The sequence below is a fragment of the Vigna angularis genome, chromosome 9, assembly GCF_016808095.1.
Source record: "Vigna angularis cultivar LongXiaoDou No.4 chromosome 9, ASM1680809v1, whole genome shotgun sequence".
Taxonomy (NCBI): domain Eukaryota; kingdom Viridiplantae; phylum Streptophyta; class Magnoliopsida; order Fabales; family Fabaceae; genus Vigna; species Vigna angularis.
In genome coordinates this window covers 19850825-19867696 of record NC_068978.1, presented here as the reverse complement: position 1 = coordinate 19867696, position 16872 = coordinate 19850825, and the positions used below count along the sequence as shown (strand labels likewise).

The window sequence follows — 16872 nt, the reverse complement described above, 5'->3', positions numbered from 1 at the left end:
GAGCAAATTATGTTTCAATCCTTCAACAAGCAGCACATTGACAATTTCGTATAGAGGGAGTTTGAATTTTACCAATACCGATGATTTTTCCTTTGTTGTTGTCACCGTAAGTGACGTGTCCAGTAGTCTTGTAAGAGATGCTTGTAAATTTTGTTGGATCTCCTGTCATATGCCTTGATCATCCGCTGTCCAGATACCACATGGACCCATTTGCTCTTTGTTCCAAACACTCTTTTGCCTTTTTCAGATTTTGCCATCATGATGAGATTACTTCCTGACACATTCTCTTTACTATCATTTTGATGCCTATGACTTTTCTTCTCATTTAGAAATCTTGTAAACTTTTCAGCCTGCAAATTTATCCTTTCAGTCCTGTATTTTAATCTATCTACACCATTTTTCTTGTTTCGCAAGAGACTTGTTTCAAGAGACTCATAAAAGCCATTAGTAAAGGAATTTGACTTAGCATTACAAGTAACATGCATAAGTTCAAACATAAATTCACTTGTCTTTCTTGTTTAAGAAATAGAAGCCATTTTACAGGATCAATCGATTAAACGGAAATAGTAATCGATTAGGTTTTCAAATATTTTATGAAAACCAACTCTGATACCAATTGTTAAAATAAAATGGCTCAATTTCTCACACCAAGAGGGAGGGTGAATTGGTGAAGTGTAAAAACAAAAGCTTTTAACATCTTTTTCACAAAATGTGATGCCTTTACACTTTTCTTGAATCGCAAGGTAAATGATTAGCAATGCAGCAGACACTTAATCGAATATGCAAAGACCTTAATCGAATGAATAAAAGAGAGTAGCGATCAAAAACTTCAAACATTGTGTTTTTATACTAGTTCGGCCAAGCCTACATCCAATGTCCTTCCAACCACAGGAAGCAAATGCACTATAAAGATCAAGGCTTTTAAACCAAAGTTTTTATAGAGACCTTACGTCAAAAATATAAAACACCTCTCTAACCCTCTAATCCAATGTAGGTAGTAAACAACAAGACCAGCAGCAAGAACACCCTCTTCTGCTGTCTGATAACGGTTGAAAATGTAGTTATCTGTCATGTGTTTTTGATACTAAATGCACCCTTTTATACTTAGAAACTTACTTGAAATCATGTTTTTTATTAAGTTGCGTGAATTAGAGAGTTAAGTTTGAACTTGATGATTTTATGACTAAATTCCCTTGTTTTGGCAGGAAATGAGATAATATGGAAGCAGAGCTGAAGTGCCAAAGAGATGGAGCTTAGAAAGATCTGAAAAAGCACTAGAAAGTAGGAACGCCCGAATCTTGAGCGCCCATTTTGGAGCCCTCGGCGCCAAAGCCTACCGCACACTGCCTGGGCGCCCTTTTTGGGGCGTTAAGCACCACTTTTTCTGAAGAACCACGCCTGTTTGCCCTCCGAGTAAAGCTAAGCTCCAGTTTTAGTATCGCAGCAAGTGGGGTTGTAAGCACCAGCAGGATTCTGCTCTATTTAAAGGACCTAGACGCCCTAGGTTTTTTATCTTTGGTAGAGGAGGCGCAACAACACACTCTTCCACTGTCTGAAGGCGGATTTGGATGCGGGAGCCTCCATCTTCAACTTTTAGGGTTTTTCTATCTCATTCTTCTCCATTGTACATCTAAATGGGGAACTAACTTCTACTTGTTGATGGGGGATGATGCAACCTTGTGAAATCTCATGTATTTGAATTGATTCTTAATAATATATGCTTCTTTCATCAACTGTTAGGGTAATTCTTCTATGATTAATGCTTGCTTTGTTTAACTCATTCATAGTGTGATGTATGAATTGCATGAGTGCCGGGAGGTTCCTTATAATTCAGGTTCTTGTAGAATTATTCCCAAGAGCGGTATTTCTCAAGGATGGGGGTATGAGTCTTGGTCGTCTTAAGCTCCTGATTTTAAGAATTAATTATTAGCAATGCTAGGAATCGTATGAACTAGTAATTAAGGATAAGCTTTCTTCACCGAGGGATCGGGTTTAAGTAATTTAGTGATTGACGTTGACTTTAATGAAAGAAGAAGAATTCTTATATACATGAGAGTAAACTTGGTGAAATCTAACCCCAACAACATATTCATCTCATAACATAAACATCATTCGTTCATCGTTGTACTACTCTTCAATTGATCAAAACTACATTCATATTTAATTTTCTGTATTTGCATTCTAAACCAATGATTTTGTTCCTTTTAAGTGTTAATTAATCGAGTTATCACACGATTGTCTAGTGCTGAGAGTCTCTTGGGACTTATATTACTTGCACGATTCGAAGTGTAGGGATAGAAAGATCAAACGCTGAGTTTTTATACTGGTTCGGCCAAGCCTACATCTAGTGTCCTTCCAACCACAGGAAGCCAATGAACTATAATAATCAAGATTTTTAAAACATGGCTTTTATAGCGACCTCACGTCAAAATATAGGCATATACAAACAGACTAGCAGCAAGAATCCCCTCTCCTACAGTCCAAACCCTTTGAGTCACCCTCAAAGTCAAGAACGCAGCACGCTCTTCTTCCTGTAATCACAATAGGGAACCTCAATCCAATCTTTATAAGATTGTAGCCTCTGATCTCTCAGTTACACCCAATGTGCAAATATGTGATAACGGTTGAAAATACGGTTATTTGTGATGTAATTTTGATACTAAATGCACCCTTTTCTGCTTAGAAACTTGTTTGGAATCATGTTTTTCTTGTGTGAATAAGATAGTTGAGGTTGAATTTGATGGTTTTATGACTAATTCTCCTTGTTTTAGTTGAAAAGGAGATAATATGGAAAGCAAGGATGAAGTGTTAAGGAGATGGAGCTCAAAAAGACCTGAAAAAGCACCAGAAGGGAGGGATGCTCGAAGCTTGGGCGCCCTTTTTGGAGGCAGAAAAGTTCAACTAAACTACAAAAAATGCCACCGCATTCTGATAAGTTTCGATTGCTCCTAAACCGAAGCCTATTGTGTGAGTTTAAATCCTCGCTAATATATTTTGATATTATTTTTAGTTTTTTATTTGGTTATAAATATCTATTTAGGATTGTGATATATGATTTTGTGTCGTTTTTGTGTTCGTTTGACAGACTCTAATAGTGTCAAGATGGTAAGCGACGACGCTATCTTTGCGTCGCTAATCTCGTGTATTCTTGTAATGAATTTATAGAAAGAGTGAATCTAAAAATTTCTCGAAGAGAATTTAGTTTAGGAAAGGTTTTTATTTTCCAAAATAATTTCAAAGATAGGTAAGTGTAGTCAACATTATTATCTATCTTTTTATATTTACATAGTTTATTCACGATAGGAAAATATAGTTCAAATTCAACTTTTGCAAGACATAGTCCAAGGAAAAAATTGGCCAATTTATTTTGTGAATGATTTCATGAGATCATATACATATTCAAACACTCTTCTGCTGTTGAAATAGTTGAGTGTCATTTTCTGAAGTGGTTGACAGCGGCATCAAAAAATGGTCTCTATGTTTAGCCGTGGTGAGGTGAATATACATTGGATGATAAGTATGACCCAGTCCCTCACAAAAAAATTAGTATTCAACCCATTTAAACTATTGTCATGAATGTACTATATTGAGACAAAGTCTAAACTGAAATCTGATTAAGATAACGATAATCCTCTCAAAAAATAATATTACTGGAAAAAGTATAAGAAGCAAAGTCAGGTGATTAGGTAACACCGAAACACTTGCGTTTTCTTTTTCACATGGGGCATCTCCTTAGTCTACTCTTTGATCAAGCACGCATGTAGTTGTTAAGGAATTGTTCCTCACTAAATAAAAAATTAATTAAGGTAAATACAAGCTGCAAAGCAATCGATGCTTCATCCTTATAAATACCGATCTCCAAATGAATCAAAACTCACTTCTCACAACATTACAAAGCAGAAGAATCGTTTGATACCGAAAGGGAAAAAAATGAAAGCTGTTTACTTGTTTGTTGCCGTCTTGGCTCTCACTTCTTCACTTGTCTCTGCGTATGACCCTAGTCCCCTGCAAGACTTTTGTGTGGCAATCAAGGAAGTCGATGGTGGTACGTAAAAATATTCTTCAAAATGATACACATATATATATCTTTATTTTATCTACATCTATTATACACTCGTTTTTTCTATCACATTATATAATCTATAAATCTAGCATTTATGCTAAGTATTTGATGCATCTTTTTTTGGTGTATATAAATAATTTTTCTATATTAATAACCATTGCTTTGTAATTTGTAGTGTTTGTGAATGGAAAATTTTGCAAAGACCCAAAGGCAGTGAAAGCTGAAGATTTCTTCTTACATGTGGAACCTGGGAACACCGACAACCCACTGAATGCACAGGTGACTCCTGTGGCTGTTGATCAACTACCTGGATTGAACACGCTGGGCATATCTTTGGCTCGCATAGATTTTGCACCAAAGGGTTTAAACCCTCCCCACACCCACCCTCGTGCCACTGAGATCCTTATAGTTCTCGAAGGAACACTTTATGTTGGATTTGTATCCTCAAATCAAGATGGAAATCGCCTTTTCACCAAAGTCTTGAACAAGGGTGATGTCTTTGTCTTCCCAATTGGTCTCGTTCACTTCCAACTCAATGTCGGTTATGGAAATGCTGTTGCTATTGCTGGTCTTAGCAGTCAAAATCCAGGAACTGTTATTGTTGCAAATGCTTTGTTTAAAGCTGTTCCACCTATTTCTGTTGAGGTTCTCGCCAGAGCTCTTCAACTCGATAACAAAGTAATTGAAGACCTTCAAAGGAGATCATGGTACGGCAAGGACTAGTTTGTCCGGGAACATCATCCATCATTTCTTATTCTATAACTATAATCAATTTCATGTTTCTATCACACCCATGCACTGGACCTCCAACTAATTACTAATATAATAAATAAAATGCATCTTGATTGTTATACTCTAGTATTTCTTTTTTTTTTACTTTGATTTCGTTTATTCCAATGTTTGTCAATTTAATAAAACAATGTATTCTTCAAATAGTTGTGCTTGGATACAATATCAGAGTCTTTAAGATAACACGTCGTTGATTAAGTTCGGTTGTCGATGTTTTTCCTATATTGTTCCTTTTCTCCTATATATTTAGGATGTTAAAGTGAGCTATCGTAAACCCAATAATGAATTTCATGTTTCTATACATCACTCAATCAGTATATTTTTATATAATTATGGGCGTATAAGAATTAAAAAAGTGCTGGACGAAGTGAAATTTTTAACCTCTTGACATGCTATTTTGACCTTTCTAATATAATTTACTTATTTATATATATTATGACCAGTAACATATTAAAACCTTGTATTTTTATCATCAAGCAAAAAAATGTTCATTTGTTAACACCATAGAAGTGTATGTAGTTTCTACTTTAGAAAATAACTTTTATTTTTAAAGTACATATGCTTTTACTTTAAAAACATTATACATTTGATGCTAATAATGATGGCATAAATATTAGAGTGCTATACTTTTATTCAAATTCAAATAGTTGGACAAAAGAGATAAGAAAGGGAAAGAAAATGAAATGAAATAAAACAAACTATTGCAAATTAAAAAATGATATGCCACAAATAAAGATAAATGTGACAAATAATAGATGTGATTGACGAAAACTGCGGTATTTGATGAATGTTCTAATATTGGAATTACATGGTGGAATAAGAGACACATGTTTCTTGGTATGCGAATTTCACAATTTTATTATATTTAAATATATAAAATTTGAATTAATTTTATTATAGAAACAATCTTACTTTTTTAAATATTTTATTTGATGAGAGTGTTCAAATTTAATGAATTATGTGTTTTATTTAGGTAAACGATTTTTGTTACTACTAAAAATAAAAAATTGTTTATTAATTATTAAAAATATTAATGTTGATGATTTTTCTAATTGATCTAGTTTAAAGATAATTTTGGATCAAAGTTTGTCAAGCTTTTTCAATTATTATTAACAAAGATTTTTCTTGATTGATATCACTAAAATTATTTTTTGTTGATATCCATCACAACTATTTAAGTTGACATTGATGTATGTGGATTACTTTTGTAATTTTACAACTTTGTTGATTGGATGTTTTTTCTTTTTAATTCTTTTATAATGTTGATTGAAAATTTTCCCATTCACATTATAAAAAATGTTGGTTAAAAGTTTACCCGTTATGAAAAAAAAAAGTTAACAAACTATTGAAAAATAATAATATTGGTTTTGATGATAAAATTCACTATTACAAAAATCATATTTTATAACGTACAAAAATGACCTATTATAACGTACAAACTGAGGACATAGTTCTAGACACGTTATCTTAGGTGTTTGTAATTGTCATTTTTCCAATGAAATTATAAATGTAATACATGGTTTACTATTATAATTCAAATATTTTATTATTTTTATTTATTCATGTTGTAATTTAATAAAATTTATTTTTCATAATGACAAATATATATATATATATATATATATATATATATATATATATATATATATATATATATATATATATATATAATTATATATATATAATTATAATATTATCAAAAAAGAAAATAATTAACCAATCGTTTTAACATAACAAAGGCATGAAGAAAATGATGGGGCTACAAAAGTTGCCCCAATTAACCTCAGGGTATGAAATGTGTTTCACTTGCTCCAATTATAGATGAATGACTCGATGCATGAATGGAAAATAAAACAACTGCCCTAATGAAAGGATGAAAGGATGCTCTTGTTTGACTAATTACTCATGCTAAATTTCAACCCCAACATTTGAAAGGAAATCCTGGAACAGTTTCAAATTTTTGAAATATTGAACCAATTTTGTCCTTTCTGTTAAATGTTCACAAACGGTGTTAACAGATGCTGAGCTGTAATTATTTTTAAGAGAACGTGTCTGATGGACGAATGCCCGAGGAGAGGCAGACGACGCGACGCGGACTCCTTCGAAGCTTTCTCCAGAGATGAACGCAGCGGAAAATGATAGAAAGCTCGAAGAAAAAAACAAGAAACGGAGGGTTAAATTCGACAGAAACCCTAGAAAAGGGAAAAACTCAAAATGAACCGATTAATCGGTTCAAACTCATGATTGAACGGTGGAAAAGCTAGATTGCTCAGTGGAAAGTGGATTAAACGGTAGAAAATGGATTGAATCGGGAAACAAGGTTTTTAATCGGTGGAAATCGAAAGAACAGTGAAGATGAGGTGCAAATATGGAAGGAGATGTATATTCATGAAGAGAAATGAAACTTACGAAGGACGAGACGTAGATCTGTGATGGTGATGCACTCAAGAAGAAAACCCTAGCTGATGAGGTTTATTCGAAGTGGAAAATGAGAGAAATGTGGTGATGTTCTTACGGGAGAGGAATGAAAGTGAAGCGTGAAAGATGTCACGAGTGGCTGAATGAAGAGGTGGAGGAAAGGAACGTTGACGTGTGCACGGTACTAGATTATGTGCACCAGAGAAAGGAGGATGCGTGGCCAAGAAGTGTTGACGCCACTATGCTGAAGCGGAAGGTGTGTGATGAGAGAGAAGCACGGTGGAAATGGAAAATGAAAATGAGAGTGGTGCTTGGAAGGTGGCTAGAGGGAGTCTTTGGACTCTCTAGCCTATGACTTTCAAGAGAGAATAGTTTCTGATTCAGAAAACTCAATTCTCATTAATCTCAAAAGTCCCAATACAATAGAGGAGCTGGGTATTTATAGTAACCCATGCTCCTTAAGAGCTAAACTATAAAAGGTAAAAATACAAAAGGAGGACTACGTCAAGTACGATTCCATCATACCCTCCCTCTTAAAAAAAAGATTTGTCCTCAAATCTGGCAATCGCCTTATGAAGAAGCTCCACACAATCTTTGGGAGCATGGCCATCTTGGAGTGGCCTTATTCTTTTAGATCTAGTTTTCTTCCTCCTAGATCAAACACGAATCTGCAATACACATCAAATATATCTTCGGTTAATATCAATCCAAGAAAGAATTTTTCTTTAAAAACAAGAGAATAAGAACTTCTAATACTTTGATTAGTAATCTTTAAAAATTTTAGAAGTCCAAATTCAATTTTATCTTGAGTTAATTGTTTTCTTAAAGATAACAATAACTCAAGATTTGAATTGTCATATTTTGAAAATGTTTTCATGACAATTGGTTTGAAAGAGAAGTCAAAAATTGAAAAGTAATCAATTATTGGAAAAGAAGTAAAGATTTGGAAACCTTCCCTTTTAGGTTCCCCAGTCTTTGAAAGAATAGGATTTGTCATCAGTAACAATTTCTCCTTTTCTTTCTTCTCTCTTTCTTGCTTTTCTCTCTTTTCTTCTTTTCTCTCTTCTTGTCTTCTTAATTCCTCTCTTCTTCTCTCTTCTCTTTTCTCTATTTGTTCTCTCTCACTCTTCTCTTCTTCTTTCCTTTCTTCCTTTTCTTTTCTCTCAATCTCTCTTTCTCTTTTCTTATCCTTGATCTCCTTAAGTCTTGCCCCAAATTCTAATTCTCTACGAAGAAACCCATGATCATTTAAACTCTCAAGAAATAATTTTCCATCATCAATGCAATCCCTAATTAGTTCTAGGTTTCTTTTAATGCTTGAAGGCACAAACTTTCTTCTCATGCAAGCTTTTAAATCATGCCAATCACGTATGGAGGACTTTCTACCTTTCCTAACATGATATTGTCTTTCATTCCACCACTCTCTTGCATGCACTTCTAACTTAGAGAGATATATACTAAGAACATAATATTCACTCTCTTCACAAAACCAAGGATTTATTTTATCAATTTCTTTTTCCCAAGCTAGGTATGTTAATGCACCTATGTCTTTACCAAAGGATGGAAGATTCCTAGCTTGTTTAAACATTTCATCAACTTTATCTAACCTAGAAGACCTATATGAACAATAAGAAGACATCTTTGTTTTTAAAAGTTTTCTTAATCTAAAGGGTTCAAAACTTTCACTTAGACAAGTCCCAGGTAAGAGAGGTGAGCTAAAGAGCTGCTTAAGTACCAAGTCTTGCCTTGCCAGAAATGTCTTAGGCTACTAACTAATTACCCCTTAAACTAAAATCACCTTTAGAAACAAAGTACACAACTCAAACAATCACAAACAATTAAGCACAATTAAAAGACTAGACTCTCGGACTCTAATGTGTGAAAAAGCTTAGAGTTTAATCCCTTTTAGCCTAATCACCCCTAAACGTGAACACAAAATCAAACAAACAAAACACTTCAGAAACCAGCGGACTCTAATGACCCCTACGAGAAACACAAATCAAATCACACAGTCATCTATCTACCTATGCTAAATTTAAAGCAAGTAAAGTTGCCAAGAGTTTGAAAGAGCACCAAGGACTCTTCCAAAGCACTTGGACTTTATAAAAGGCCTTTTTACAAAACAAGCTAAAGCTACCAGTAGGCTAACACAAGCCTATTACAAACAAATTGAAAAAAAAAACAATTACAAAAGAAAACAACTATGCTAGGCTGCTACGGTCCTGGTCCACTTCAATCAGCTTTGTTGCTCAACTTTGTTCTTCTGCTATCAATTCTCTTGGTCTCTCCTGATCAGTTTCCTACAAAGGCAAATGCATAGATCTTCAATCAAAATTTCCTTAGCTAAAACAGATTACACAAGGTGATGTGTATATATATGGCAGTAAGCACTTCCCTTTTCTCGGTCTTTTGCCCTTGATGCAGTTACAAAGAAAATGTCTTTTGCTCTCTAGGAATAAACTGCAAGAAAATCACACCCAATTCAGCAAATCACAACATCCAACAAATTGCAAGCTATAACATAAACAGTTTAAACAAACAGAAGCAATATAGCTAAGCAACTTCCCTGATTAATGTTATTTCTAGTTGTTGGCTTTAGTGGACTTTGTTGTAGGTTCTTCCTCGTACTCAACTAATCAGCAGATTCATTCTTCACTTGTAGACATCCTACACTGCATTCTTGTAACTGATGCACTAGCTATATGACACCAATTAAATCAGATCTGCACAACTACACCAAAAACAGTAGATACACCACTTGATACAATGCAGGGAAATTGAAGAATAAGTTGATTCACAATTAAATGACCAATATAGCCTGTATAGCAAATCAGTGAGTTAAACTGGTCAGAATCATTGGACCAAACTGGTGACAACAATGTTCGAGACTAATCAAAAGTAGCAGACCAATCTGATCAAACCAATGAAATACAATGTGCAGTAGTATGTGCAGAAGTATGTGTAGTGATAACAAGTAAGAACAAGTCAAATAACTCACTCATGAAATCAGGAATTGGCAATTAAAACAGTGTTGATGCAGAAATGAAGAAGTTCAAAATGCAATCAAAACAGGTAAAGTAGCAATGATTCAGCAAACAATTTAAGGTTCAAAATGAATGCAAGGGCAGATTAAAATGAGTACAATCACAGCTGCTCTAGTTTGATCACTCAAACTCCTTTTCCTGCACAATGAACAGTTAGCAACATAGTTAGATGAACAATGAAATTCTCTATTTCAAATTGCCAAGGAATTAGGCCAAGTCAGCCTTACAAAACTCACAACACTCAGGCTTCTCTTTTGAAATTTAAAGCACATAAATGAAAAGGTTTGGAAGGGAGATTCTCCCTTGGGAGTTCAAGGCTTGAGAGTCTTTTAGACCACCACCACCTAAGATGCTACCAAGCACACAAACCTTCTTTCAAATTCCAGAAACCAGAGTGTAACAAGCTTCTCAATCAAGAATGGCTAGGCTAAGGTCAAAATCAGAAACCAGAACAGGACAGCCACAAGACAATGACAGCACAGCAGATAATGAAACTGACTCAAGATCAACTCTAGATCAGATTATGAAAACAAACAAAGCTCAAATTAGAACAGCTGAACAGATTTTACATGTAATGTAGACAAAACTAAGACAGCCAACAAATGACAAACAAGAAACAAAGCTATTTAAGAAGAAGGCACAAAAATTGAACCTACCAAAGGATCTAGAACAGATTCATAAAACAAGAAAATCATAGCAAGTTGAATCATACATGACCAAACAGATTTGCAACTGAAATAGAATAATGCATTGCCAATTGCTCTAAAATGTTCACTCCAATCCAATTATATGATGAACCAGGAAAAGGAGAGAAACATTAAGAGTGAAACTGTGTTGTGAATTGCACTTGCCACTTGACTCTTTATGTGGTTCAATCAATACTTCTTTTCTAATTGCTTTTTCTTTTTCAAATCACAAGAACTCATGCTTTTATACTTTCACTTTCTTTTGCTACAATTCACAACAAATAATTTGACTCTATTTCAATTCAACTTCACAAGATATGAGTCATGATAGAAACAAATGATTCAACTAAAAAAAAATATCCAAAGGAAAAAAAGAGGCTAATCACTCTCAGCCACAGTTATAGTTGCAAATACCACTGGTTTAGGCTTCCTTGAGTGACCAAAAATGTATTCTCAATTGCAGAATTGATAGCAAAGTGAAAACAGTGAATGCACACTATGGATCACAAACTCAGAAGTTCGAACTAAGTTCAATCACTGTTGTAAACAGTTTTAAGGCAATTCTGCAGATTCAAATACCTCAATAGATGCCAACGAAACAAAGACAATACTGGAAAAGAACTTGAATCAGAATTTGGCAAAGAATTTAAAACCAAGTATGAATGACTCACAAACTCTGCAAAGAAAAAAAACCAGTTCGGTGTAGCTGGCCAAAATAGAGACTGATGCTGCTGTAAGCATCTTGCACCCAAGCTCAATGCAAAATTTCATAGCTTAATTGGTGTGCATTTGCTATCCACAAGCAGATTCAACTTTCAGCTCACAGAATTTCAAAAGTGCAATACAATTACATGCAATGGACAACATCAAAAACTCAAGACAGCTTCAGATAAATGAAATGACATTAAAACTGCTGTTGAAGTCTGTCATCAAGCTCATTCAATTGAATGTCACTGCTTATGATGATGGACAGATCTTACTCAAAGCAAAAACTCAATTGAATCGGTTAAACTCAGATTTAATTGACAATTAAAACAAAGTAACATGACTAAAACATGACAGAAATGGATTTAGAAAATAAAAGACTCAAACAAATTGGATTCACCGAATAAAATGATAAAAACATTGACTCAAGGCACAAGAAACGCAACTTGGAAACCGAAACAGATATGAAGAGATTCAAAACACGAAACACAAACAAGATTTGCAGCAACTCAAATAAGAAAAACAAATCAAGACATTAAAGGAAAATGATGAACAACTCAGAAATTAACGAAACAAAACGCAAAGAATCAAAATCAACCCGAGAAAAATAAGATGAATCACCAAGACATCACAGACACAGATTCAACAGAAGACTTGAATCAACATTACGTGAATCAGAAAAAAAAAATGAATCACAAACAAGAACAAACCAAACAAAAAAACAAACTCAAAGCAAATGAGAAAAAAAAATTCAGAACAGATAGAACAACTTATCTGTTGACGCGTGCTCGAACCTTGCTCTGATACCACTTGATGAACGAATGCCCGAGGAGAGGCAGACGACGCGACGCAGACTCCTTCGAAGCTTTCTCTAGAGATGAACGCAGCGGAAAATGATAGAAAGCTCGAAGAAAAAAACAAGAAACTGAGGGTTAAATTCGATAGAAACCCTAGAAAAGGGAAAAACTCAAAATGAACCGATTAATCGGTTCAAACTCATGATTGAACGGTGGAAAAGCTAGATTGCTCAGTGGAAAGTGGATTAAATGGTAGAAAATGGATTGAATCGGGAAACAAGGTTTTTAATCGGTGGAAATCGAAAGAATAGTGAAGATGAGGTGCAAATATGGAAGGAGATGTATATTCATGAAGAGAAATGAAACTTACGAAGGACGAGACGTAGATCTGTGATGGTGATGCACTCAAGAAGAAAACCCTAGCTGATGAGGTTTATTCGAAGTGGAAAATGAGAGAAATGTGGTGATGTTCTTACGGGAGAGGAATGAAAGTGAAGCGTGAAAGATGTCACGAGTGGCTGAATGAAGAGGTGGAAGAAAGGAACGTTGACGTGTGCACGGTACTAGATGATGTGCACCAGAGAAAGGAGGATGCGTGGCAAAGAAGTGTTGACGCCACTATGCTGAAGCGGAAAGTGTGTGATGAGAGAGAAGCACGGTGGAAATGGAAAATGGAAATGAGAGTGGTGCTTGGAAGGTGGTTAGAGGGAGTCTTTGGACTCTCTAGCCTATGACTTTCAAGAGAGAATAGTTTCTGATTCAGAAAACTCAATTCTCATTAATCTCAAAAGTCCCAATACAATAGAGGAGTTGGGTATTTATAGTAACCCATGCTCCTTAAGAGCTAAACTATAAAAGGTAAAAATACAAAAGGAGGACTACGTCAAGTACGATTCCATCAGTGTCATTGTGATTAAATTTAATAAGTGGTGTGTTTTACAATCTCAATTCCACCTAACATTTAAAGAGGTGTGAGAAACTTCTGACTGGAACCAACCCAACCACCACCCAACTACCCTATTGTCATGGTGTGATAGAGGAGGATCCTCCGATCTACCGTCTCCCGTACGACACGCTCCGCCAGATCTTCTCCTCCCTCCCCCTACGCATCCTCCCCCATCGCTGCTCCACCGACGCGATGTTTGTTTTCAAATCCTATATATAATTTTCATGTTTAATAAGAAGTTATTTGTTGGACACATTCCTCACAAGATTTTCTACTTTCTCCAAAAATTTTGAAACACACTTTCTTTCCTAATTCATCAACAATTAATTCAGAAAGGAGAAACTCATTTAGAGACTCACTACTGCATCCCCCTCCCAACAACTTTAATTTCATATAACCCCATAAAAAATTGTCTTAACTAATTCTAGCCAACATGATCCATAGAACCAACCAATCCTATTCTAGAAATCAATCTTTCAAGTAAGCCAATTTTAAATTACCAAACAGAAATAGAATTGGTAACAAGTCAAAAAGTATTTAGAAAACAAAAACTAATAATGGCATGTGTCTACACATTAAGAAGAAGGATTTGAGGAAATAGAAACCCATGTATACCTTTCAATTCATTTCATTTGGGTTCAATTGCAGGCCATACTAGCTTACCAAGAAAAACCAAAAAACATATCTTGATTCTAAAACTCACCTTAAGTTCAAATAGATATAAATTGACCCCAAAAAGCATCTTCTTTTCTAAGTCAGAAAAAACCACAAATCCTTTTTTTTTCTTCTATTTTTGGTATTCAGGTTCTGATAAGGAAGACTCACTTAAGCCATTGCTCCCAAAAAGAGAAGAAATATGTGAAAGACCCGAGCAGAAGTCTCTACGCTGAACGACTCGCGAGGACGAAGGAAAATCAAGCAAACAACCTCAATTGATACAAATTGATTTTTCTTACCGTAGCATTGTTGAAGTTCCAATTAAACCTACCGCCTGCGACCCCTCTGGAATGGAGAATGGGAGAAAACTCTCCGTTGCGTGACAAAGAACCTTGAGGATCAACCTGAGCACACACCGAAATTGTGCCTCCACTGCCCAAAACGAGAAGAAAAACTGATGGAGAATACCTAAGCACTACAAGAAAAAGGGCATTACCGAAGGACATAATTCCTCGGAAACAGCCAAAAGCCGTCAGAAAAAGACATTTACAGACGGCCTACCGACGGGCATCGAGTCGTCGGTAAATCCCTTGTCGCTAACTATTACCGACGGCTTTTGTCCTTCGGTAATTACCGAGGGCCAAAAGCCTTCGGTAATGACATGAGATGGGTATTTACCGAGGGGCAAAAGCCTTCGGTAAGTGGCACGAAAAAATAACAGTTTACTCTGCACGTGAGCTGTCAACTACAAAGAATAAAGGAGCAATTTTATTTGTCTTGTAAGAAGTGGCACATCACTATTGGAGGCAAGAATTGATGTGACACACACGGTCTTGGAGAAAGTAAATGAACATGATTTGAAGAATGTTTATTTGGCTTATGACAAATGAAGGAGACCGTGAAATGATGGAGGGGCCACACGGTTTTGTTTTATATAGCATGCATATGTATTGGAATCAAATGGGAGATTAGAGAATTCTTTTTAGACTATGTAAGCCGTTGATAGATGTAAACTTTACTTGTTTTTGTTGCTTAAATTGTTGTGCTTTTGAGTAAATTTTAGTGTTAATTCTCATGAAAAATATATAATTGTTGATATAAGTATAATTTTGACTGTTTAAATGTTTTTGATGCTTTTGTTGTTTATTTTGATGAAAAATAAGGATTGGATACCATCAAAGACTTGGACCACACTCATGGGCGCAGTTTTGACGAGAGTTTCACGCCCGGGCGTGAGAAAAAAGGGCGACGGGCGCGAATTTACCGAGAGGTTCGCGCCCGGGCGCGAGAAAAAAGGGGCGCCGGGCGCGACTTAGAAGGATGCGCGGACGCTCGTCGCCAAGTGAGCGGACGCTCGTCACATAGCGAGCGCACGCTCGTTTCATAGCGAGCGCACGCTCGTTTCATAGCGAGCGCACGCTCGTTGACAGAGAAGGAACGGCCATCGAACAGAGTGCAGAGGACGCTCGTCCAGCGCAGCAGAGGACGCTCGTCTAGCAAGTGGATGCTCAACGAGAATGCTCGCCCAGCTGGCAGAGGACGCTCGTCCAGGCACTTGTCGATAGCAGAGGACGCTCGTCCAGCGCGCAGAAGAGGGCGCTCGTCCAGAAGAGGACGCTCGTCCAGCAGAGGCCGCTCGTCCACGCTCGTCCAGAAATGGGACGCTCGTCCAGAAAATGGCCCCGTGACTCAATTATTGGAGCTTCTCTTTTAAAACCAGATCCAGAATTTACGGGAAGCAGATCTGACGGGGAGGAAAACCAGAGGTGACGCTGCAGCTGCTCTCTTTCTCTTTTTGGTTTTTCTCTTTTTCACTTTTTTTATTTTCTTCTTCTCTTCCAACAATCTCTTCTTCTTCTTCATTTTCTTTCTGATCTTCTTCTTCTGGCTTTTCTTCTTCTTCTTCTTTTCTTCCAACCTCTTTCCCACTTCTTGTGAATATTACATTACACTCCTCCTTCGGGTTGGCTTGAGTATTTGCAGTAAAATGTCCACCCTGTTGGTTTGCTAATTGCTTAGCCAATTGACCAACTTGCACTTCCAGGTTCTTTATGGATGCATCAGTGTTTTTCTGGTTTTGGATGGACTGCTGCATAAACATCTGCAATGTGTCTTCTAGCTTTGAAGTCCGATCACTTTGAGGTGGATAATGTTGGGCAGGTTGATACAGATTTCTACTGCTAGAAGCTTCTTGAGCTTGTCTCCACCCTTGATTTGAAGGATTGGGGAAATGATTGTTGAAGAAGTTTTGCCGTCCTTGATTTCCCATATAGTTGACTTCTTCATGTTGGGAACTACTAGGAGCTTGACAATGACCGTTGGGGTGGCTATCTCCACAGAAATCACATCTCATTACTTGATGATGTGGTTGAGGTTGAGCTTGCATTGCATGCAACTGCTGAGGTAGTTTGGCCATATGTTGAGTTAGGAGTTCCATCTGTTGGGCCAGAATCTTATTTTGTGCAAGTAAAGCATCCTGGGCAAAACTCAGGCAAAGTCAATTGTGATCAAATATGATAGCATTCACAAGAAAATTCTAAGGCACAACATCTCACAAGGTCAACTCGAGGTTCCACAATAACATCAAGCAACTGCCATGAATAATGATCTCAGTTAAGCATTCAGCATTCTCAGACTTTTTCATGAAGGAAGCAATACAATTTGAACTAAATTGACCCATCTCAAGCATCATTTCAAATCAAACCATAAGCATTATGAATCAGCATAAGTCAAACAAGCCAGATAACTAAAACAACTTAACTAAAAT

At 36.1% G+C, this 16872-nt stretch overlaps 1 protein-coding gene across 1 annotated transcript; it reads left to right on the top strand.

The window, feature by feature from the left end:
• Window positions 1–3816: 3816 nt before the first annotated feature.
• LOC108347108 (germin-like protein subfamily 1 member 20) lies at window positions 3817–4914 on the top strand. Its single transcript, XM_017586237.2, has 2 exons — window positions 3817–4045; window positions 4239–4914. Exons 1-2 carry the CDS (start codon window positions 3832–3834, stop codon window positions 4784–4786), a joined length of 762 nt encoding a protein of 253 aa, XP_017441726.2. The 5' UTR covers window positions 3817–3831; the 3' UTR covers window positions 4787–4914.
• The last annotated feature ends 11958 nt before the right edge of the window (window positions 4915–16872 follow it).